Source organism: Pithys albifrons, chromosome 1 (assembly GCF_047495875.1).
Source record: "Pithys albifrons albifrons isolate INPA30051 chromosome 1, PitAlb_v1, whole genome shotgun sequence".
Lineage (NCBI taxonomy): Eukaryota > Metazoa > Chordata > Aves > Passeriformes > Thamnophilidae > Pithys > Pithys albifrons.
This window is the reverse complement of record NC_092458.1, coordinates 86,764,683-86,787,097: the sequence shown is the minus strand read 5'-3', so window position 1 is coordinate 86,787,097 and position 22,415 is coordinate 86,764,683. Positions and strand designations below refer to the sequence as shown.

General features: G+C 40.9%; 1 protein-coding gene across 1 annotated transcript in view; it reads right to left on the bottom strand.

Moving 5' to 3' along the window:
• Positions 1–3,762: 3,762 nt before the first annotated feature.
• CLCN1 (chloride voltage-gated channel 1) overlaps positions 3,763–22,415 on the bottom strand; it is a 37,230-nt gene continuing 18,577 nt past the window's right edge. Inside the window, exons 9-23 of the mRNA XM_071571901.1 lie at positions 20,916–21,000; positions 18,352–18,453; positions 16,526–16,610; positions 16,018–16,167; positions 13,422–13,491; positions 12,022–12,132; positions 11,682–11,895; positions 10,828–10,961; positions 10,092–10,318; positions 9,866–9,971; positions 8,146–8,228; positions 7,336–7,374; positions 6,585–6,689; positions 4,736–4,822; positions 3,763–4,260 (exon numbers count right to left, since the gene is read on the bottom strand). Of these exons, the coding sequence (XP_071428002.1) occupies positions 3,862–4,260; positions 4,736–4,822; positions 6,585–6,689; positions 7,336–7,374; positions 8,146–8,228; positions 9,866–9,971; positions 10,092–10,318; positions 10,828–10,961; positions 11,682–11,895; positions 12,022–12,132; positions 13,422–13,491; positions 16,018–16,167; positions 16,526–16,610; positions 18,352–18,453; positions 20,916–21,000 (1,997 nt within the window). The 3' untranslated portion in view covers positions 3,763–3,861. The remainder of the gene's footprint in view (positions 4,261–4,735; positions 4,823–6,584; positions 6,690–7,335; positions 7,375–8,145; positions 8,229–9,865; positions 9,972–10,091; positions 10,319–10,827; positions 10,962–11,681; positions 11,896–12,021; positions 12,133–13,421; positions 13,492–16,017; positions 16,168–16,525; positions 16,611–18,351; positions 18,454–20,915; positions 21,001–22,415) is intronic.

Here is a 22,415-nt window from a genome sequence, read left to right as displayed (position 1 = left end):
AGTCTCTTAGCCTTGTCATAGCTACCCAAAGCCTTACCTGCTGTCTTACCAAACTTGTCTTCCCTATTTTTTCAATTCTTTATATTGATGCATTTAAAACCCAAACTTCTGCTTTCACCTTTAAATGCCATGTTCAGTTTTTTGCTAGATTAAAATTTAAGAGATAACTTCTTGCCTCCCTTAACTTCAGTGAACTGACAATTAGTTGAAATTAAGATTGTTTTTATTTTGAAGATACAAGGTCAAATGATTTTATTTAGTTTTTCTTTTGTTGTTTCTAGTAGTGATGTTTTCCCCAGATTTTCTGCTCTGATGAAAATATTTCATTGTTATGTTCTTCTCAGACTGTTATCTGTTGGGTACGAAATGTAGTTCAGCAGGTGTTTGGTCTTGAAATAGGGAACAAGATCAGCTCTATTTTAGTGATTTGAGTGATAGTGGTAAGCTTGGTGTAACGAGGCTCTGCCCCAAACAATAATTTTCAGCAACTGCACATGATATTTAAAAGAAAAGCAAGTTTCTGTGAGCCTAAGGAGCCTCATAGCTGCTTAATTTTCAAGGCTTCTGCTTGGATTTTTATGGGGAGATCTGAGATTTGAATTTCTAGGTGAATGGGAGGGCCCTAGTGCTGATAGAAATATTAGGAGTATTTTGTGTTGGGGAAAAAATGATTTTTCCATGTAGGTAGCCAAGTCTGTGCTACTTGGATAGGATGGGAGACACAGGTTTTAGAGTGACAGATCAATGTGACTCTGTTTGCTGGACAAAGGTTTCAAGTTTAAACTTTGATGGGTATAGTGGAATTGCCTGAGAGGGCACAAGCTTGAATTCCCTTGACAGAGGTTCAGTGTCAGCTTACTGCACATTTTACACCTGTTAAAAGTACTTGACATCAGCTCAGTGAAGATTTTATTGGTAAAATGGAAGTGGAACAGCTCAGCCTTTGCAAACTGTCTTTGCAGTATGTTTTTTTGTCCTATTCTGGCTCCCTGTGCATTTTCACATATGAATACAGGTGAAAAAATGGTGCAGATGAATGCTGTTTGTATTCCATGGCTGGAGGCAATACCTGGAATGGATCTTGAGTGGTGTCTATGGTGAGCAGCAGTTACACCTACCTTTCAGCTCTACCACAGTGAACAGTCCAGCTCCTCATAGGGAGGACAGCTCATTGGGACAGCTGAATGTAATAGGAATGGAGAGATATATGTATGGAAGGGATACATGTGTATACATGTGTGAGCACACATGTGTGCTGTTGTACTCTCAGGTGACAAACATCAAGAAGCTTTCCAGGTTCGCTTGTGTCTTACTCTGAGCTCCCCAAGCCTCTCCACGTGCAACATTTTTGTTCCAGCTTCATCTCCCCCAGCTCACAATCTGTCTGTCATGACTCACACACTTGCTGGCTTTGATTTAGACTCCATCTGCTTTCTCAGCCAGTCAAATCCCAATTCTTCTGTAACACACTGTAGGAGAAGTGTGGGACTGGATCAGAACATGTATCTATACTCAGGATAGAGCAGGAGGAGGTGTATTGACTCTAGCCTCAAAGTTTCTCCTTGTCTCATCTGTCTCAGTGGAAGCATTTGGTTAAGCTGCACTGTAAGGCTGGGAATGACTTGGAGAAACTCATCCTTTTTGAAGGTAATGGACCCTCAGATCTGATTTGGTCTCTGTGTTGTCACTCACTGCACATTTATGTGTTTTTAAAAGGAATTTCCTTTCTCCTCAGCTTCTATAAAGGACTGCCACAGTTCCCTGAGGAAAAAAAGCAGTTGTTTTGCCTCTTCTCTGCAGGCAGTGGAAGGTGACACAAAGGTAGCAGGGATACTGTGTGCTAATGCCTGGCAGACAGAAATGAGCCCCTCTGGTGGAGGTAAGCAGCTGGTGTGTGCAAGAGACTTGCCCTCAGATCACCATTGTCTTCTCAGAACAACAGAGTGACTCTTGGAGGACAGAAGATAATTAAAGCAGGGAAAGCCTGTCCCCAGTTTGCTTTTAAAGGGGCATCCCATGCCAAAGACAATACACAGCTGGTGGGCTCTGAATTCCAGACAGCAAAAATTAATTTCTTTCTCTTCAAGAATGTAGCTAGTAAAATTTCCTTCTACTATAATCTTGTCACAGACTCTCCCACCCACCCATAAGCATCATCAGAGAGGAATTGGTGCAAGGTCATTGTCAATCCTTGGAATTAAAGCCAGGAGGGAATTTTCCTTTGCCAACTGGGTTGGAAGTAATGATATTTTTTACTTGCTCCTGAGACAGCTTATGGAAAATTACCTGTTAAGGTAAAACTGATCATTGTAAGTTAGATAATAGTAATAGCAGTAAAGGGGATGTCACCCAGCATCTGGGAGAATTCCTGCAAAAACATGTTCTCCAAGCCTGGATTTCTTTGTTGCTGATAAATGGAAACACATCCAATAGGCTGCTTGGTACTGCATCTAAGTACCATGAGACACCAAAAATATGATAGAAAGAGATGTAGACTGTTAGAAGAAAGGTGCAGAATACACAGAATTTAATTTTGCCTTTTTACTGAGAAAACCTCATGAGAGCAGTGAGTTAAACAAAGCAGCATCTTATCTTTGGATGCTAAGGTTTTGTCATGCATGACACAAACTGAGAAGACATCTTTTTGCAAGCTGCAGATACAGGATTTGCTCCAGATTTAAAACTGGAATAAAGAGGGCTGCTGCAGACAAGGGTTGAGGTCTCTGCTGTTAGTCACAACGGAGACAAGCTGGCAAAAGTGAGAGCTGGAATTCTCAGATCTGAGGTATGCAGAAATATGTGGAAAGTAGGCAGTGCAGAATTAGCAGGAAGGAGATCAGAGTTTTCAGAAAGAAACCTGTTTTCAAAGTGTAGAAAATGCGGCTTCCCTCTGCTGTATTTCTTGGCAGCCTGCTAACACTCCATAATTTTTTTTTATTTTGAGTTCTTATATTTTAAGACTATAACTGTGGGAAAATTGTGAGCAGTGATTCAAAGAAACAAACACAGGTATTTGAAATATAGGTACATATATCTGCTGTTTTACTCCTCCCAACACCAAGTCTGCCCCCACTTGAGCTTTTCCCATTCTGTTTAAAATTCCAGAGATGATGGGTAAACAAAGAGGCTTTTCTCCCTTCCAATGCTTTCTAAATCCCTGGCTGAATTCAAGACATGAGACATATACCAAATATTTTCTTCCCATCTGTTCTTAGGGCACAGCTCTGCTGAAGGACAGAGGAGAAGCTCCTAACTGCACCCCCATCCAGGAAAATCCCAGAGTAAAAACTGAGAAAGAATAAAAATGTTCTACATGGGAATGTTTGGGGGGATGCAAGATAAGAGCTGGTGGAAAGGAGCTGCAGCAACCTGGACAGGATTGCAGTCAGAAGCAGCAGTATGCTTCTAGGCTGGAGGCCTGGCTGTGTTACACTGGTGCGTGCAGGCCAGGTGTGACTGGAAGGATTACACCAATGGTGAGTGAGAAGAACTGCTCCTCCTCCACCTTCCACATGGCAGATGGACCCAGAGCACCCTGACCATGTCCAGCAGTATTCATGTCCTGTGACAATTTCTTTCTGCTGTGTTATGTAGACAACGCAGAAGCCTAAGCATTATGAGCCTGTACTTGGGCACCTTCCAGTCCACATTTGACACCTGCACACACCTGTATAGTCCAACAGCCCAACAGTCTGCACAGAGAGAACGCAGAACTAAAAAGGGTCCATCTGATGCTCCTCCTTCCAGCTGAATCATTCCTCTGTGGGGATTGCAAAGAACATCCAAAAGCTTCTCTTTGAGGAGCAAACAAAAGAAGACTGGCTCACTGAAGAGTGTGATGGACTACTACCCTCACACCAGCTATAAGGGGACATCCTCATCCTCATCATCATCTTCATCCAGGTCAGTGGTGCGTAGGCTTATGTCCTTGAGGATGTCTGAGATGTTTTCAGCAACTGGCCCTGCAAGCTCCATGTCTTCCAACTCAGTATCAGTGGCATAAGTGGAGGATGGTACTTCCTCCTCTTCATGTGAGTGTGAGGGCTGAGGGGAGTGTGAGCAGGGAGGCAGTGGGCTCTCAGTGCCCTCGTGTGCTGCTTGCTGTGCTGCCACCATGCCATTGTCCTCCCGGCTCCACACCTGAGTGGCCTGACTGACCTTCTCACTGTTGGTGGAAATCCGGTTGGTATTACGGAAACTGGCGAGGGGTGGGCGGAGGCGAACCCCAGAGCTTGTGGAACCCTCTATTGCCTTCTGGAGCTGCAAGAAGAGAAAAACTTCAGAAGAAACAGATAAAGGGGAGTGTAATCTAGCCCTACTCAGCAGAAGTTCATCTACTCCCTGGAGTCAAGGGTTCACAGAGTCACAGCTCTAGCTCTGGGGCCTGTGGAGGTAATCTCTTACACTGGTGGTGTAATTGAAAAATGCCATAGTAAATAACAAATTCCACACCACTTTCAGAAACAGCAATAGCCACTCAGTTAAGAGCCCTACACTTATGAAAAGTATGAACCTTCTAAAATTCCTGTAAACAACACCTGCTGCTTCCTCTGAAAGGCAGTCATCCATTCCTTTACATGGCTTCCAAAGAGTTGACTCAGAATTCAACACTTGATTGAAAATGCAGCAAGTGTAGTTATATTCCCAGCTGAAACTTGCAGCATCTGTAAGGTATTGCAGTGAACCACAGGACATTTGCAGTTAATTAAGAGAATGATGAATGATCTGTACTTACCTCTTCTAACGCCAACACTCCCCTCAGCTTTCCCATCTTGGTTACATAGGCATGGCTGAGGCCCAGTAATGAGAACAGTGTATGTGTCTGTGAGCAAAACCACAAAAAATCATTTCAGGGACTTTGGTAACATAGTACTTGGTGCTAGAGCTGGGACTTGGAATTTAGAAATGGAAATCACAAAGGCACACAAGTCTGCAGTTAACCTGGTGAGAAACTACCTCTTCCTCTTTTGTATCTGCCAAATACTACCCTTTGGTACGTCTGCTGTGCAGCTGTAGTTGGGAGCATGTTGATGATGGAGAACATATTCTCAAGGTCACTCTCATCCTGCGTCTGGCATAGATTCACATGCAACACAACAGTATGTGTTGTGTATTTGGGGACTTATGTAGATCCTATTTCATTCTGGGGCTGGAAGTCAACCTAGCCTATGTAAAGCCAGAAACTGCTTAGGTTGTTTATTCCAGTGCTTTCCTTAACAATAGAAGATTTATTTTTTCCTGTTTCAGAATCTCTTCTGTCAAAACTTAAGCTTGTTGCTGCTTATCCAGTGCAGTGGAAACACTGAGAACAAGTTATTCCTGTTCTCTTATGAAGTCTCCTTGAAAGGGCAAATATCATACTGTTACCAGTCTTCTTTTCTTCAGCCTAAATATACCCCATTATTTTACTATTCTTCATAGATCTGGATTTCTAAAACTTTCCACATGCTCAGTGCTCATCTGTGGTGTAATTCCAGCCTTCAATTTCGTTTAGCTGAGCTCCAGCTGGACTTTACCTGTGGCCTTACATTTAGTTGTCCTTTCACAGTTGGTGTTTGCCTTTTTTTGTTTTTACATCACATGAGCTCATGCTAAAGTGCAAACTAAGGAAAATCTCATTTCTCAGGAACAAGACATTTTACTCTAACGTAAAAGGAAATCAAACTGCTTAAATATAGTTTGATCATGATAAAGTGTGATATTCTTGCCATTGGCAGGAGTCTCACATTTAGCTCTAACTATGCATACCTCAGATTGTTTATTTACTCCTGCTTTTTTGTGTGCATCCAAGTTAAGTTGATTTGTCCCTTTTAAGAGTTTCTCATTTGCTCTTTTGTGTGACAGGTACAAAACTTCTTGTTTTGAAGCCTTAAGGTATAATTTCTTGTAACCCCTATATTATCAAAAATAAATGCTAGTGCTTTTCAGATGACTTCAGCTAGCCCTTTAGAAAACACCAGACTCCTCTGAACTATATGCTAACCTGTTCTTATTTTACTCAAGGCTAATATCTTCCCCCTTTGATAACAGTAATTGATTTTGTGCAAGGCATATGGTGACCACATTAAATGAATATTGATAAAAACATGTACTGTGTACTTCCACTTCAGAAGACTGCTTTCCCTTTGCATTGAATGAAAGGCTCTTCCCCTGATATACAATGATTGCTTTAATCAGGAGCCTGTGGTATAGGCCTGACAGAAACACCCTGAGAAATCCAGGACTGTTCATTCCAGTGCTGCATGCTGGCAATGCAGAGTGTAAATCTCCATGTAATGTCCCAGCAGCAAGGCATACAATGCTACCAAAACATTAATGTTGTGGCTGGGAAATCCTGTGTGGTGTCCAAAAGCTTTTTTAATAAATGCACTCAGACTTCTTATCATGTAGCCTTTCATTTTGCAGGAAATTGGAAGTATGGACAGAAGGTTGTAGGAACAAACTTCTGTAACTGTATGTGGAAGTAACCGGTGGTAGTATTTGTAAGTGTAGAGAAGGAGAAGAAATAAGTAATAGACTGAACTTGCAAAGATAGATAGGGTGGAGAAAAACAATATATGCCTCAGGGAGACATTAGCACCCACCTTGTGCAGGGAAGTTCTTTCCACCAGTTGGAAAGGGCAGGGGTCTATGCGGCAGCTGTCAAAGCACACATTCTTGTTCAGCTCCTCCTGTTCCCAAGCATCTATCTGACACAGGAAAGAAGAGGAATCACCCTTACAGTGATCTGCAATGTTGCTATCTTATGTACCCAAACTAGTCGCCTTCTGTTAATGCTTCTTCCTTCCTATGTAGGTCATTCATCTTGCCCATTATATCACACTCCTGAGGTTTCCTATCCCTTTCTTGCCAGATGTCAAGTCCCTATGGAAACACCGATTCCAGTACCTCAGAGGTTTTCTGAGAAGATGGGGTTTTTCTTCTTTCTGCTTTAAGAGGGAGTGAACATCTTTAGCTTTCCTTTCTGAGAGCATCTTCCCCTTGTCATTGCAAGGTAATTGATCCTTTGTGTAAAAAGTGAAGGAACAACATAGGCCCACTGAAAGATTTGGGTGAGGGGGCACCTATGGAGGTGTCTAATCTACAACCCTGCTTGCAGCAGAGGTCACTTCAAAGCTAGATCAGATTAGTCAGTCTTATCAGTCCATCTAGCCAGACAATATCTTCTCTTATTGGATGAGACTTGCCCACTATGCAACTTGAAGAAGAAAATGGCTTTAGCTATGGCTTTATGTGGCAATCACTGAGGTTGCTAGTGCTAAAGAAGTATTGCAAGTGACAGGAAATGGGTATAAAAAGCACTCAACATCACTCCCTTTCTGCAGCTGGTCTTACCTCTTCTGGTGTCATTGTCTCAACAGCTTCCACTGGCTCCTGTAGGAGAAAACACTGTTCAGGACAGCCAAAAACCCCACTGTTTCACTGAGTACAGAAAGGAAAATTCTGCACAGGCTTCTCACCCCATGTGGTCCCCTTTTTGTTCTGAATAGTAAGTACATTACTGAGTGCTTAGATTTTCTTTATACTCATCCATTATAAGGTGTACTCTGCACTTCCTGTGCTTCCCTTGCCAAAGACAGTTCACCATGGAATTCTGGTGGAACAATTCAGATGCTTAAACATGGTTATCTAGTACTGATGTAGATGCTTTCAAAATATCCCACACGGAGTCCAACCATTGCCCTAGAGTGGGTGGGTCTCCCATAAGCTCTTTATGATATCCACAAACCCTGTGAATATATGTCAGATAACCAAGGACATTTAACATATTAAGAGCCAAAAGCAATTTTTCTTTTTCTCTATCTGGCCAAAACTGTTTGCCAAATGGAATAGAACTGCACTTTATTGCAGGTTATCCAAAATACCATTAATTTTTTTTCACTGAGAAAAAGATGCCCACACTCAATCATGGTGACAGCCTTGACACCTGAGCACAACAGGTGGCTCTTCAGGAAGATGAGCAATCCTTTACAGTAATCACACCCTTTCTCCTTGGAGAGTGTTCCCCACTGACACTATCAGAGTTCAGGACCATAATTGTGTCTGTGTTTTGGCCAAATGCTGAATGTGTCTGTGTAGGAGGTGCTATTTCTATTGCATTCCCTTCCTTCTTCGGGGTACTACTAGGCTCTCTGTAGCCCTAACCTGGACAGTGCTCTCTGTTTCAAGTGAACGGCCACAGCGGCACAAGAACTGCTGGATCAGTTGCCTCAGACTCCTGGAATTGCCTGAAGGATGAGAACAAATACATGGATAAGACAGAAGAATAAATGAGAAACAAAAACATAAAGCCCCGTGCCCATCCCCTTACCCAAGGCAGACTTGGAAATAATATGAGGGACATGATACATGTTATATGATAGGGCTGAAGTAGTCACAATCTGGCACTGAATTTGTAAAATGGTATCTGGGACATTCCCATTCAATATCTGTTCCTTAAACAGAGGAAGGAAACTATTACAAAGTTGTCTTTGCAGATAATATTCATAGATCAGAAAAAAAAACCAACAACAAACCAAAAGCAGGACTACTAACACAGCAAACAGTGTGATACATGCGATAAAATGCTGTGACAAGCTTTGTGCAGTCCACAAAGAGAATGTGGAGGATGAGTGTGGCAAAGAAGGTACGAATTTCAAAAATACTTCAAAGACAAAACATATCAACAGACTGAATGTGACAGGTGCAAAGGGGTGAGGAGTCTATGGGCTGTGACAGCAGTGTAACGATGGGAATGGACATGGCGAGAATTATACTCCCAGGCAGGATAGGCAAGAGTTAGAAAACCAGAGGAGACGAGTTTTGTGCTGTTGTGAAGAAGGCTGTGGAGGAAGTTTGGTCAGGAACAATGATAGCTGTGAGCCAAACTGAAAAGGCAAGGCCTCATGGAGTCAATCCTGTACCATATTCTCTTGTCATTCCTGGGTCACTACTAGCTTCACACAAAATGTCTCTAAGTTGTCCTTATTTCCATATGTGATTCTTTTTCTGCTTTGGTGGGGAAGCTGGATGGCTGCCCCAGCACTCCAGTGCTGTAGAAGCATAGGATGGAGTTTTCTATGCCTTAGAGGTTTAGTCATACATGAGGGGTGTTAGGGAACCAGAATGTGCTATATGCTGTGTTATATGCTAACCCTTGTATGCCTAAAAGTGTGAGCTAGAATCCTATCCTCTGTTCATTCTCAAGATTGGGCTTCATCTCTGTGCCTACTCCCCCTCTGTGTGTTTCAGGATGCATAAAGGAGAAAAACAACCCACTATCCTGTATCAAATTTACATGATATGTGAATCAAAAATGAGCTATGAGTACAGTTTTGAAAGCAAAGCTAATATAGGCTGGGGTGGCACACAAAGAACACAATACATCAGTATTTGTCCATCATGTAGCTGAATCAAAGAGATGCATGTCCAAGGGAGGAGCTGTTCAGTCTTGAAGAAGGCTAAACAACAGCCTAAGCTACTCAAAAACCATATGCAGATGTTCAGCTTTCAGGCTGCTTTCCCCAGGGAAATTAATTTATGTGGTGAAGGAGTCAAGAGATGGGGCTCTTCCTTGCAGACTCTCCAGAAAATGTCCAGAGATGTTATTGGAAAAGGTGGACTGGGGAGTTGCGACAGAGAGAGAGTGTCTTTAGTGGGCCTACTTTTGCCATACTCTCTGAGGGATCACAACAGAAGATATTTCCAGGTACAGTACACTGATGTTGAGGTGCACTAACAAAGTACCTTTAATACTGGAACAACAGAGAAAGCTCCTCTCAGTCTCTGGAAACTGGCACATCACACAGGCATGTACCCACAGTTAGCATGAAAGATTCCCCAAGCTGGCTAGGGTGTGTTTGAGGCATGCTAGAAGTTACCATACCTGGGTGTTGCTGGGGCTCCAAAGTTTCAGTCATTTGTTTAAGAGGACTTGTCAGGCCATTGGGCTCCTCTGGGTAACTGGGAGTGGGACTTGGGGGCTGAGGAAGCTGTTGGAAAGGAGAGAAAATAAGAGTCCCCATTTTGTCATTTCTTTCTGAGCCTCTCCAAATGCCTTCCTGCTTCTCAAACAGTGTCTGTGTTGCAGTCTCTCCACTTCTCTCCCTCACCTCTCCCTTCTCATCTGTATCCTCATCCTCATCAACATAGGCAAAAGATTCATGCTTGAGCTTTGGCAGGTTTGCCCATGGTCCCTGGCTGTGTCCATCATAGGGTGCCTCAGACAGCTTCTGCTGCATTTCTCTGTTGAGGAGCTGTCGTCGTTCTGGGCTTATATGTTTTTGGAGGAGAGCTTGCAGTTCAGATCGCTCTACTGAACCCAGCAGGATCATGGTCTCTGCATAATGAAGAGCAATGAAGCCATTAAGCCACTTCAAGGTTTTGAATGTCCCTTTCTTCCCTCAAGGCTCTTCAAAGTGCTCAGGTTTGTTCTGTCTACAACTATAAAAGAGTCATTAACCAGCCGTGCTAGTTGCTACTAGGCTGTGGGAAGGAAGCTCACCATTCCTGAGCCATGCCCCTCCTCAGCACCACATCAAAGTCAGCAGGCTCTTCCCTTATGCAAGATGCCAGGAGGGCCCTGTTGTTACAGTTCAGTCTACAGACTTTCTACACACCTCCTTTACATGCTATATCTGCCTCACCACCCACACTCCAGCTTACCTGTCTGACCAGCTGAAACAGCCTTCTGTCTTACGTCATCCACAGAGGAAGACTTCTAGAAAGATTTTTTTATGTAGTAGGTTCACACTGTCTGCTCCTCACAGCGTGTAATTTGAAAACTAGTTTCTTTGGCTCTAAGCTGAAACAGCCTTCAGGAAGGACCAGTTTCTCCACATTGCTTACCTGGTGAGTCTACCAAAGGCAAACTCTTCACTGTGGTATTTTGGAGTACTGTTTGCAAGTCTCGGTATTTACAGTTGGAGGAGACGAATTTGACATCTTGGACCATAATATCCTCAACAAAGATGTTGTATTTGCTGTGAATTTATGGACAATAAGGGGAAGAGTTAGCATGTTAAAAATGTCTACCAGATAAATTCCCTAAAGAAATACATAAATGACCACTTCTTTTAAAAGTGAAAGTTGAAAATACAGTTGTCAAATAATCTTCTGTGTAAGTAAGCAGAGGACTTTCCAACAGGATCAACACAGACAAATGGGATTTTCACTTCAGTTGTATTCTGTCCCGTTACCCTACACCATAAAATACACACATATGTATACATATATGGATAGACGTTTTTTACGTACATAGCTATGTATTTTACATACACTAGAGAGAGGAAAACATATATATGATTAACTGAATTTTGCTTCAAGCAAAATATCCAAATAAAATGATATTTCCAACATTCGCTGAAGAAACAAAAAACAAACCTCACTGAATTTAGATAAATGAGACTCTCTAGTTTTAAAATTTTAAACTAAAGCAATTTGGCAATTTTAATACAGATTCAGTAACATTGCAGGTCATTCAAACCTGTGCTTTCAGTGAAAAAAAAAAAGAACTTTTCTCCATTTTTTGTGTATGAACTCTAATTCTATTCTACTGCTTGTTTTTTTTTCACTGCAGACCTTTTCTGTCTTTATTTCTTTTGTAGTACTTTTCATAACCTCTTTTTTTCTCCTGTGGTCTTATCCTTTTCTGCTTTTTTTCTTTGCCACTCCCTTCCTCCACCTCTATTTTGCTACTATACCTTATGTGATTCCAGCCCAGGTCTGGCAGGTAGGGCAACTTCTTCACCTGGATGATGCTATCATAGAGGCTGGGCTGCAAACTCTGGGCCACCATGTTGGCAAGAATGACAGCCACCATCATAGGGAGGATGTGAGAGATCTGACCTGTCAGCTCGAAGCAGATCACGGCAGTGGAGACAGTGTGGCTCACCGCTCCTGTCAAAGCTGCTGCACCTTTCTCAGGTAGGGTGGAAAAGGAATAGGGAGAGAAGACTATCATATAGAAACAGCATGTCTTGTCAACAAGGCAAGTTACAGCAGTGGGACCAGGTGGAGAAAAAGAAAGGCATGGAGACTCACCAATGACAGCATAACCTCCAGGTAAGATTTGATAAACAATATCATCAAAGAGGATCCCATTGGGAAAAAGTGCTGCCATGATTTCCCCAATAAGACGTCCAAATGCAGCACCTGAAAAATATCACTGACAGTTACAGAATTAACATCTAAGGAACATCCAGTCTGTGCTGTGCAGCTGTGCTGGGCAATCACTTCTATATTTTCTAACAGGAAGAAAGGCAAAACCTACATTAAAATGACACTGGGGACTAAAGAATAGTTCTCAGTTACAAAATATGGAAGTTATACTCCAGGAGGAGAAAAGGGTACCAAGAATGTAAATACAGTTGATCCCTCATCCATCTATTTGGGCACACCAGGCACAGCAGGACCTGTGATTCCCAGGCAGGAGGATATATTTTGAGACTGTGTACAATGTCAGTCCAGGTCACAGCTGAGGTCCTTCAGACTCTCATTCTATGAAGGTCCAAACATTAGTATCACAGCTTACAGAAAAGTTTAGGTGGGAAGGGACTTTTGGAGGTCTTGTTCTGATCCCTGCCTAAAACAGGGCTAATTTCAAAGTGAGATCAAGTCACTCATGGCCTTGTCCAGACAGGTTTTACAAGTCTGCAAGGATCTATTGTATTGGTGGACTCAAAATGACACAATATTCCAGAACTGTGTCCAAAATGCTGAATGCATAGAAATAACCAATTTCTTCACCATGCTGGCTAGGTTTTCCTTAATACAGCCTTTTTTGTGGTTAGCCTTCCTCACTGCCAGGGCATGCTACTGCCTCATGTTCAGCTGCTACCTGCAAGAACCTAGAGGTTCTTAGAACAAACTATTACATTTGAGAGTTGTGGGTACTTAATACTAAACTTCATGAGCTTGGATACTTCAGTCTAACTTAGCGTCTCTTTCTTGAAATGATGTAATATTATTTTTATTTTCTGTTATTGGAATTAAAGCCAGTTAAAAAACCAATAAACTTCTGTATCACATTTCAGACAGAAGAAATGAATAATTTGTAGATTACATTGCAGGTAATAGTTTTGAGGTCATCTCTTCTAGCTGGTCTTCAGGGAGAAAGGAACAACTACTACTAATTGCAGGATGAAAGTTTCTCTGTAGGTGAAGAGGCAAAGAGATTAGAAGACATGATTCAGCATGTCTCCCCACAGTGTGGCTTTCCTTATGTAAAAGGACAGGGATTTTTATCTCAGCATTTGGGTTTGGGGGGTTGGGAAAATGGCAAAACCAGAGACTCAGAGGCTGGTGTACAGACTGCAAATCAAGCAGAGATCAAGTGATGACTCCTCATACACTGAAGGAAACCTACTGGGTATGTGTGCAATGTCTCTCTTATCTTCCCTGCCTGTCAGACGTATATGCTGCAACACAAAATAGAAACTCACCTAATACGAAAACAGGCATGAAGCCTCCACAGGGGATTGGCATCGTGGTAAAAACAGCAGACATGCAAAACTAGAACAGAAGCAGAGGATTCAGTTGTTACTGAGCAGTAATAGCATTTCCTGCAGCCCCACTCTACTGTCCAGCATGTGAATCTATGAGGAATCACTTTCATCCAGAAAGTGAAGGATAAAGGTGCTGTGAGGCATGAAAGGGAGCTATAGAAATTCTGGCAGCGCACCAACACTGATGCAGAGGCCCCCTATGTGACCACTGTGGTGGCAGGGAAGCTGAATCATGAAGCGGATGGATGAATGTGAGAACTGTTTTGCCTTGGACCTCAAGAGTTAGTATTTCCTACGGCTCCAAACACTTTAACTTTCTATAGAACAACATTGCCAAAAATTCACTGACTCAGAAAGATTTCATAACAAAAGGAATGCCTTTTTCCCAGTTCCCTTCACCCAGAAGGGCTAATTCCTAAGTTACATGGAGTTGCTCAGGGCCTTCTCCAGGTGAGTTCTAAACATTTTGAAGGATTGAGATTCCCCAGCTTTTCTGGGCATTTGTGCCACTGATGACACACAGTCAGGAAAATTTTTTCCTTAAGTCCAGCTCCTAAGTTTCCTTTACTCAACTTGTCTGTTGCCTCTTGTCCTATCACTCTGTTGGTTAAAATGTTCTGGTATTGCTAAGACCAATTCAAATGTTGATTTATCCCAGCACATACAGACTTCTGGAGGCAAAGGTCTTATCTTACAAACACCTCAAGGGCCAATGTGCTCAGGATTTCTCATGCGATATTATAAGATACTTCCACAGCTGAGGGGAACAGAGAATGCTGCTGTTTCAGAAGCTTGTACAGAAAAGTGTCCTGGCAAGATGCCCCTTACTGCCCTAGTAACATCCATAGGAGGCAGACAGCCATGGTCCAGCACATCAAGGGCAATACTTTCAGGTATTTCAGGACCATACTCTCCTCAGAGTTGGCAAATCCTTCCTGTTTAAGGAATGTGTCTAGTCATTGTTCTAGCTGTACTAATGATATACTAACCTCTTGACAGTCAGTTTGTTGAGAGGAAATCCACCCAAGACAGCTTTGCCACTGTAACTCTCATAGGATAGTTGGCTTAAAAGGGAAAATGAAGCCAAGATACAGCCTGCCATTTAGGAAAGCTGACTGTGTAGGCAAAGAGCCAGCAGAATAGAGTTTCTTAGCCCACAGTAGAGGAACATGCTGTGAGGATGGGTTGGACCACCAATTTGATACTGGCTATTGCTCTTCCTTATGTTAGCCATTTGAGGAAAAGTTCCTGGCTGGTTACAGAGGCCAGCAAGTTGCAGAAGTGGAATACTGCTAAGCTTTGTCTTTGCAGTACCAAACCTGGCCAAACATAGCTGAGAACTGCAGCTACAGTAGAGTGAAGCCAAGGCTTTTCCCAGAATCAAAACAGAAGTTTCTTGTTTATGTGGTCTATCTCAACTCTGAATATATCCTGAAGAAAATAAACTGCTTGGGCCAGTTATCTAGCAGGTTGACAAATCCCTTTAGTAAACAGGACAAGGCCTATGAATCTAGTGTCTGAGGATGCAGCTCTTCCAAAGACGAACAGGTGGACTCGGGATAGATACACTGTGAAGTCCATACCTCTTTTCTTTAAGTAAATGAGACCTTATCTTCTTGAAACATGGAAGCAGAACCCTTAACTGCCTGTCAGAAATTTGATAGACTGGTTTACTTAGGTGGAAACAGCTGTGTCCATCACTCATTGCCATCCATTTCTGATCTACTGAAATGTTGCACTGGCATTGCAAGGTGGCCTCAACTCCTTTGCTCCTTTGCAATACTTAAGAAAAAAATAACACATTTTCAGTGATATTTTCATCCTTTTATATATTTTTTCCATCTTAGGTAAACCTCTTTCTTGCTACTTGTATTTTGAAAACTGGAATACAATGTTTTCTTCTTTCAAATGCCCTCTTTTGTTCTGTCCTGGATCAGTTACACAGATGATCCTTTCAAGGCTGAACAGTTGCAAGTTAGACAGACCAACTCAGCTCAGAACTTTTATTCTGCTGTTGCTTTCTGAAAGAGTGAGTAAACTGTTTTCAGATGTATTTCTCCATCAAATCATGGTAAACAAAGAAATCCTAACAAATCCTTGATCCTCACATATTCTTGTGTCCATCTATAGTCAGGAATATAAAATAGACTATATCAAACTTTATTTAGATCAAATATAAATTATCTGAGAGCTTTTTAGTCAAGTATGTATTTTTCTGGAACTTGACAAATCTTTCTGATATAGTCCTCCCCATGAACTCTTATACAGTGAGTATCAGGAAGTGTGAGGAGATTAACCAAGGGAGCAGTGAAGGAGGTCACTACATTTAGACCAGGAAACTATTCCTAAATAATTTTGGTGATGTTGCATTCAAGGTGGACAAACATCACACCAAAAGATGTAGGAATCCATTGCATTTGTAGTGCTTCGTTCAATACCCAGCAACTCCTCAGCAGCTCACAAACTGTTTTACAAAAGGTTAAGAGCATTCACTCCTGAGTGGAGAAAGGTTATGGTGAGCTGGGCTTCCTACCTTCACAAGGAAGAAGAGCAGGATGATGACGAAGATGCTGACTTTAGGATGGATCCAGGCAGCAGATTTCCCTAGGATCTGAGTGTCACCAGTGTGTTTTATCCAGGTATAGTTATCAAAGAGAGTGCTGATGGCTTCCCGTGGCATCAACTGAACAGCAAAAAAACAGGTATGTGTCATGAGATTAGATGGAGTAAATATTCTACCTCTGTTACAAGGAAGTGGAGATTTTTACTTCAGTAATTCATGGCTATTAGACACATGTTTAATCTTTAGGAAGAGAAACAATACTTTATCTGAGCAGGTGAGTATGGAGTAACATCTTCCTTATTATTTGTTTTTCAAGTTTTCTATGAAGGAGATAGCAGAGATCATATTGTGCCTCCTCAGTTCGAACCCCTCCCATATATTTCTTTCCCTTTCCATGACAAAAGTTATTGGAGCATAGGATAAGGAGAGATTGTTCTGCAGAATTGCACCAAATTTCTAATACACATTCCACTCTCACCTCTCCTGCCATGAACTGCCCAAATCCAGGTGGAAATGTCGCAGTTGCTATAAGGAAGGTGATAACCCCAGGGTATATGAGTCGGCTGTAAAGGAAAAAAAAAAATTAAAATACAACCTCACATTCTGTTCTGGTACCTCTATCACTTCAGGACTATGAATGCTGTTTCTGTGAAAGCTCCCTGGACGTGTATCCAGTGCTCTGGAGTGCTGTTACTGGCAGTTTAATGCCCTGCTCCACTGATCATCATAATTCATAGAGAGTTTACCTGTCAGCAAAGCCCTTTTTCCCATCAGAGTTAATGTAATGGGAGGGATGAAGGTAGAGAGAGGGATGTACAAAATGCACAAACTTGAATATAGAGGGGAAAATGTGTATTTGCAGTGATGTGTCGACCTATTGTCAAGAGCCAGTACCTGCTCCATTTGTCCTGATTATGCCAGTCTTGCTTCTTCATCCCCATGCAATGTATCTGGTCCTAGTGGATTTAAATGTTTTTTTTTTTTCTGCAGCACTCCCTATTGCATGAAATCTTATGGGAAAAACTGCTTCTCTTTCCATGGAATTACTGGCTGTTGCAATTTTGGGAAAGGTGTCACTGGAGCAGTGGGGCTTAGCTGGACAGCAGGCTGAAGCCATCTGTGTTTTCCTAGTGCTGTGTCCAGACCCAGGGTGATTTTAAGGATAAACTGTGACACTTCATGAGCACTAAGACAACACTAAGCTACCTCCATGTGCTGAGCTAATCCTGTCATGTCTCCCCAGCAAGTTATTGTGTTCCCTATAGGAAGTGTTGTCTGAGATGCTGTGGTATTCAGGAGGGCAAAAGATAACCTTTAATTTCTTTTAGTCTAAGGATCTAAAAAATCCTGATAAATTAGTGAAAAGCTTAAAGTAAATTCCAGCTTTGCAGGCTTTGCTCCACTTTGCTATTAACTTATTTTGATGGCCCTGCTGATGCTTGTGGATAACGCTACATAATGAAGAAAGACAATTTGTTTTCCACATGAGAAAATAAGTCAGTTTGAACTTCTTTTTATCTAGTGGTTTTATTCTGCTTAGGTCTGCAACTTGCTAAGAAATGTAGACCTTCTGTACCTCTCACAGCATCAGATTTCTTCTGTAAAAAGACATTAACAGTTAGCCACCTTTTCTTCCTAAGGCTATAACTTTGGAGGTTAGGACTTCATTAAAAAGGGGGAAAAGGCATCTTTGAGTGCCCTGTAAAATGTTTATTGTTAAGACTTGCATTTCTCTTCCATGCTGCATTTCACACCATTTGGTTATTATCAGTTTCGGCTTTTGGTTCATAACTATGCAGTAATTGCAGTATTGCAGAACATTCTTTATATTTTTGCCAAAATTTAGATTTTTTTAAAAAGTAGACTTTAAATACAGGATTAGATTTTGGCTGCATTCAATTTTCCTGGAATATAAATGATGTTGATTTTTTTAGATTTCAAAAAACAAACAAACCAGAAACAGCATGATTTTAAGAAGCACAGACATTGACTTTTTAATTAAAAATATTTTCTGTCTAATCAATAGTTTCCCTTCTCCTCTTAATGAATATTACAGCTCCCCTTCTAACCCAGGAAGCTATTTGAAACCATCAAGACTGGTCAAAAAGAAAATACAGCACAGAAAAAAATTCTCTTGATGGTTGCATAGATCTTACTTTTATATGAGAGCAGTTTCTCATGTTTTTACTATCTATCTTACACTTGAAATAGTTCTACTACCTTCTAGAAATCATATGCTACTATTCAATACCAGTAGGGTGTAAAAATCTAGTCCTTAAAGAGAGTATCTTCAAAGGCACTCACTATTTGGTGAGAATCCTGCTCAGAGCCTTGTGACGCCGGATGCACAGCACCACTTGGCGATTGAGATAAACAAAAAATGCTCCAAGGAACCCAGAACATATGCTGAAATGGAGAAGAATAAATAAAATCATAACAAACAACAGATAATGCACAAACCATCAACCAAGAAAATGAGTTTAAGTGGTTTCACCTTCAGATACTTATGAAGTCTTTTAAATGTCACCTAAAGGGTTACTCCTCTAGCAACTGATTTGCAAACGTTGGCTCCCTGATGAAAGGGAAGACATTGATTTAGACCTCTTTGTCATTCACACTGCCATTTTACCACTTAAATTTTCTCTTGCTCAGAGTGGGAAATCTCATCTACAAAAATAAATAAAACAATCCATAACAAGTGATTGCAAGTTCTCAGTGGGGGATGTCAAAGAGCAACTGGACAAGACCAGTATTGTCAGAACTTAAACATCAGGTTGGAACAGGAAATAGTTAAAAATGAAGGGCATTTAACTCTGATTCAGCAAAACTGTACACCTAAAACAAATACTAAAAGTAACAGCAACTCTTGTGCCTAAAGCAAAGTATGTTGTCTCATGATCCTGATCACCGAGGCCTAAGTTCTTGCTCTTAATAAAGTAAAAATAAATATAGTTGGCTAAGAACTGGTCTTGATCCTTATGCTCTGTAGCTTAATGAAACCTGGACAAATAGGGCCTAATGTTCAAAGGTGAAATTAAAAAAAAAAAAAAAGTGAAAAAGGATTGGGTCTGGAATTCGTAAGGGGGAGCCTTATTTTATGTGGCACATAATTAACCCCCACAATATTGAGAATAAACAGGTAATGTCTTCATTCTATTAATGGAACTTTCCTTTGTTATATGTTATGCAGGCTTTTGCCAAATCTCAAAGATTAATTTAGCATACTTAGAACATTGTATGTTGAAAAATTCCCATTTGATCACTTTAAAATTGCATAGAAACAAATTTAAATTAAATATAATGCTGTTCACAAACAGACATGTCCAGTGAGCTACTCTTAAGTATTTTAAGCAAGGACTGTTTAGAACTACAGATAAAATAGACCAGGCAATATAAGCCTAAGAACATCACTGTGAACTGAATTTCTCTATAGTACTTTATATTTAAAAATAGATCTCTTCATTCATGTATATTAATTTGCCAATAAACTGGAAGTGCACCTCCTGAATATATTCTGCAATTTAACACTTGCTGGCGCAGAAGAACAAGAACTACCTATTGACAGTGCTTATCCTACCTGAAAGTGAAGAAATATGTTGGATAGAAAGAGAGTTCAACTTATGTTAAGAAAATTTTGAGCATTCCAACTTGGCATCAGGACTTTATCCAAGACTATCCAAGTCTTTAGAGCTGTTTTCTATTTTAAGTACCACATTGAACACGCAGGCATTTGAGAGCATTTTGCAGTTGCCATATACTCCTTTCCTAGACTATGTGCAGTACCGAAAAAACCCCAGCTCTGTCAAATCTGTTCCAAACATGGTGAGAAGAAGTTTTGCATTCTGTCAATCAGCTGTAAATCTGGATTCCCTTTTTCCTTGTCAGTCTAAACAAATATATCCCCCTAAATCCAGCATGCAAGTCTGTTTAAGGGAAAGAACAAAGTGGATACATATTACTAGCAAAAGATCCTGTATATTCATATATCTGATGTCTTAAAATAATCCCAATTGAGTTTGTATTCAAATAAATGAATAGGAAGGCAACCTACTAAAAGGAGCCAGAAAACCTCAAATACATTTCTGGTCTGGGATTCAGGTGTTACAACAGAATATGTCCACAACATCAGCACAGGTGTTTGTTCCTACAGTGCATTCCCTTCATTATTGCTGTGCAGTTATTTCCTTGAAGCCTCTCTCAAGCTCTAACCAGAGATGTTTCCTCACAGCAATTTCAAATTCAGGTTTTCTCTAGTATTTCCCAATTTTCATTCTTCTTTCATTTCCCCAAATTTCTTCCACAAATGAAACCAACTCAGATATCTCCATAAACAAAACAAAACTGATGCTCATCTTAATAAACTAACCATTGTTCTCACTGAATCCAGTTACAGTTCAGTTACCCCTGCCACCAAGTCGGGTGTACCGATCTCTCTCTCTTGAAAAGGATAACCATTCTGACACTGTAAAACCAAGACTTCTAGATAAATTAGTTGTCCTATTTTTGTCATGTGAAGAGGCCATACTTGTTGGATCAGTTCGTTTTGGGATGCTATCAAAACAATGGGCCATTCAGTAAATCTATTCCCAAAACTTTAACCAAGCTAGAGTTTTTCCCTCAGAGCTTAATTTCTGAAAAAGATACATGGAAAAGAAATAACAAACAGCTTGATAATGCCCACATGTCCTTCCTTACCTGTGGAGCTAGATGGGCACCATTTCTGAAGGAAAAATTCCAACAGGTAGAAGCCTTATTTGTGACAACCAAAGTGTCTAAAAGTGATGTATGTAACTATTTGACAGAAGATTTCCTAACAGAGATCACATTATAATGTTGTAGAGCAAGGAGGCAGGTTCCTGGGAGCTTACCCTATTATAGCAAATGCTGGCAGCTCCTGCAGGTCAAAGGGGAAATCCATACGGAAGTTTGTTCTGAACAGGGCTGTGATGGTATCTGTGAGAAAATAAGGAGATAGAGAAGGAAAGGTAATAATGAGGTGAGAAGTTAAATGCCATAAAAGTTAGGGGTAGGGACAAGGAAACTAGTTCATACGTGCTCCTGTGTGGTTTTGTGACATTATATACAATATTACAGATCGGCAGACTGCTCTGATTTTAGAAGTGCTTATATTTGAGCACTCGCAACCCTAGGTGGTATAGGTTTGTTTTCAAAGACTGTATAATTTTTTTTAGCTACAATCCCAGATTTTTAAAGGGTTTTCTTTTCTCTCTTGTCTTCTACCATCCATTCACTAAAAAAAAAAAAAGCTCTTTTGACTATACTCATTGACTCTGAAAAAGTCTCTTTGCTGAGGCAGGCAGTGCTTGCATATCTGGAGAAGCTGTGTCACTCACAACTGTGACTGCCTTCTAGAAGCAAAACTCAGATTCTCTTTGAAGTAACATACGCAAATTTTTTGACTGGTACCAAAACAAGGAAAGGCTTAAATATCAGAGATGGAAAAGATCAACTAAGGCCCATCTTGTCCAGCTCATCCCTCCTGGTAGTGTTGCCCTGCTAAAATGAAATATTGAAACCTGTTCTGCATTTGTCTGAAGGTACATTATTGTGTGGGAACAGTAACAGTAAATATCTGTATGCTAACAGGTGAAATACAAATTAGCAATTTAATACAGAGTGGAAATGCAGCTGAATCAGGATGGATATACATTCCAACTGGCTCTGAATGAAGAAATTATTAGCAAAATAGGAAATAAAAGAAGTAGTGAAAGTCTAACAGGACATAATAATAATAATGACAGGAAGCATTAATTACTTATTAATTGTTCAGGCAGCACTAGGTTTGGGGCAATGATTTAATCAGGTGTCTGTGGGTTACATTAGCTGAGATAACTGCATACTACTATCCAAATTGGGAAGATCTTGCTCCCTGCTTCTGCACTCTGTTCCTTCTCTCGCAGCCACACCATTTTCCTCTCCCATTGGGCCCTCTCTGACACATATCACAGCCTTCCCTGAGTTCTGTCACCTCACTGAAACCTGACAGAAAACCTATCTGCCCTTTAGAAGAACAGGCAGGAATGGAAGATGGTGAAAAGCAGGAAGTCCTATTTTTTTGTTAGATCAGCCCAAGAAGGGATCATCTCAATACAGTTTTAGGAAGCAGATGGTTCAAGCAATAAATGGCAGTGCATTTAAAAGTATAGTAGGGCTCATTTTCAAAGAGTTTTGCCACAGGGTGGCAAAGATGACCAGAGCAAAGGGAAACAGTCACAGCACTTAGTCTGACTCTTTCTAGGTTCCCCCTCCACTCTGACAAGACAGAAAGAGCTTTCCACAAAAAGAACCATCCCATCTATCTTCATCCTCTTTTCTGAGTAACTGTGCCATCCTGAAACTGGATGTCT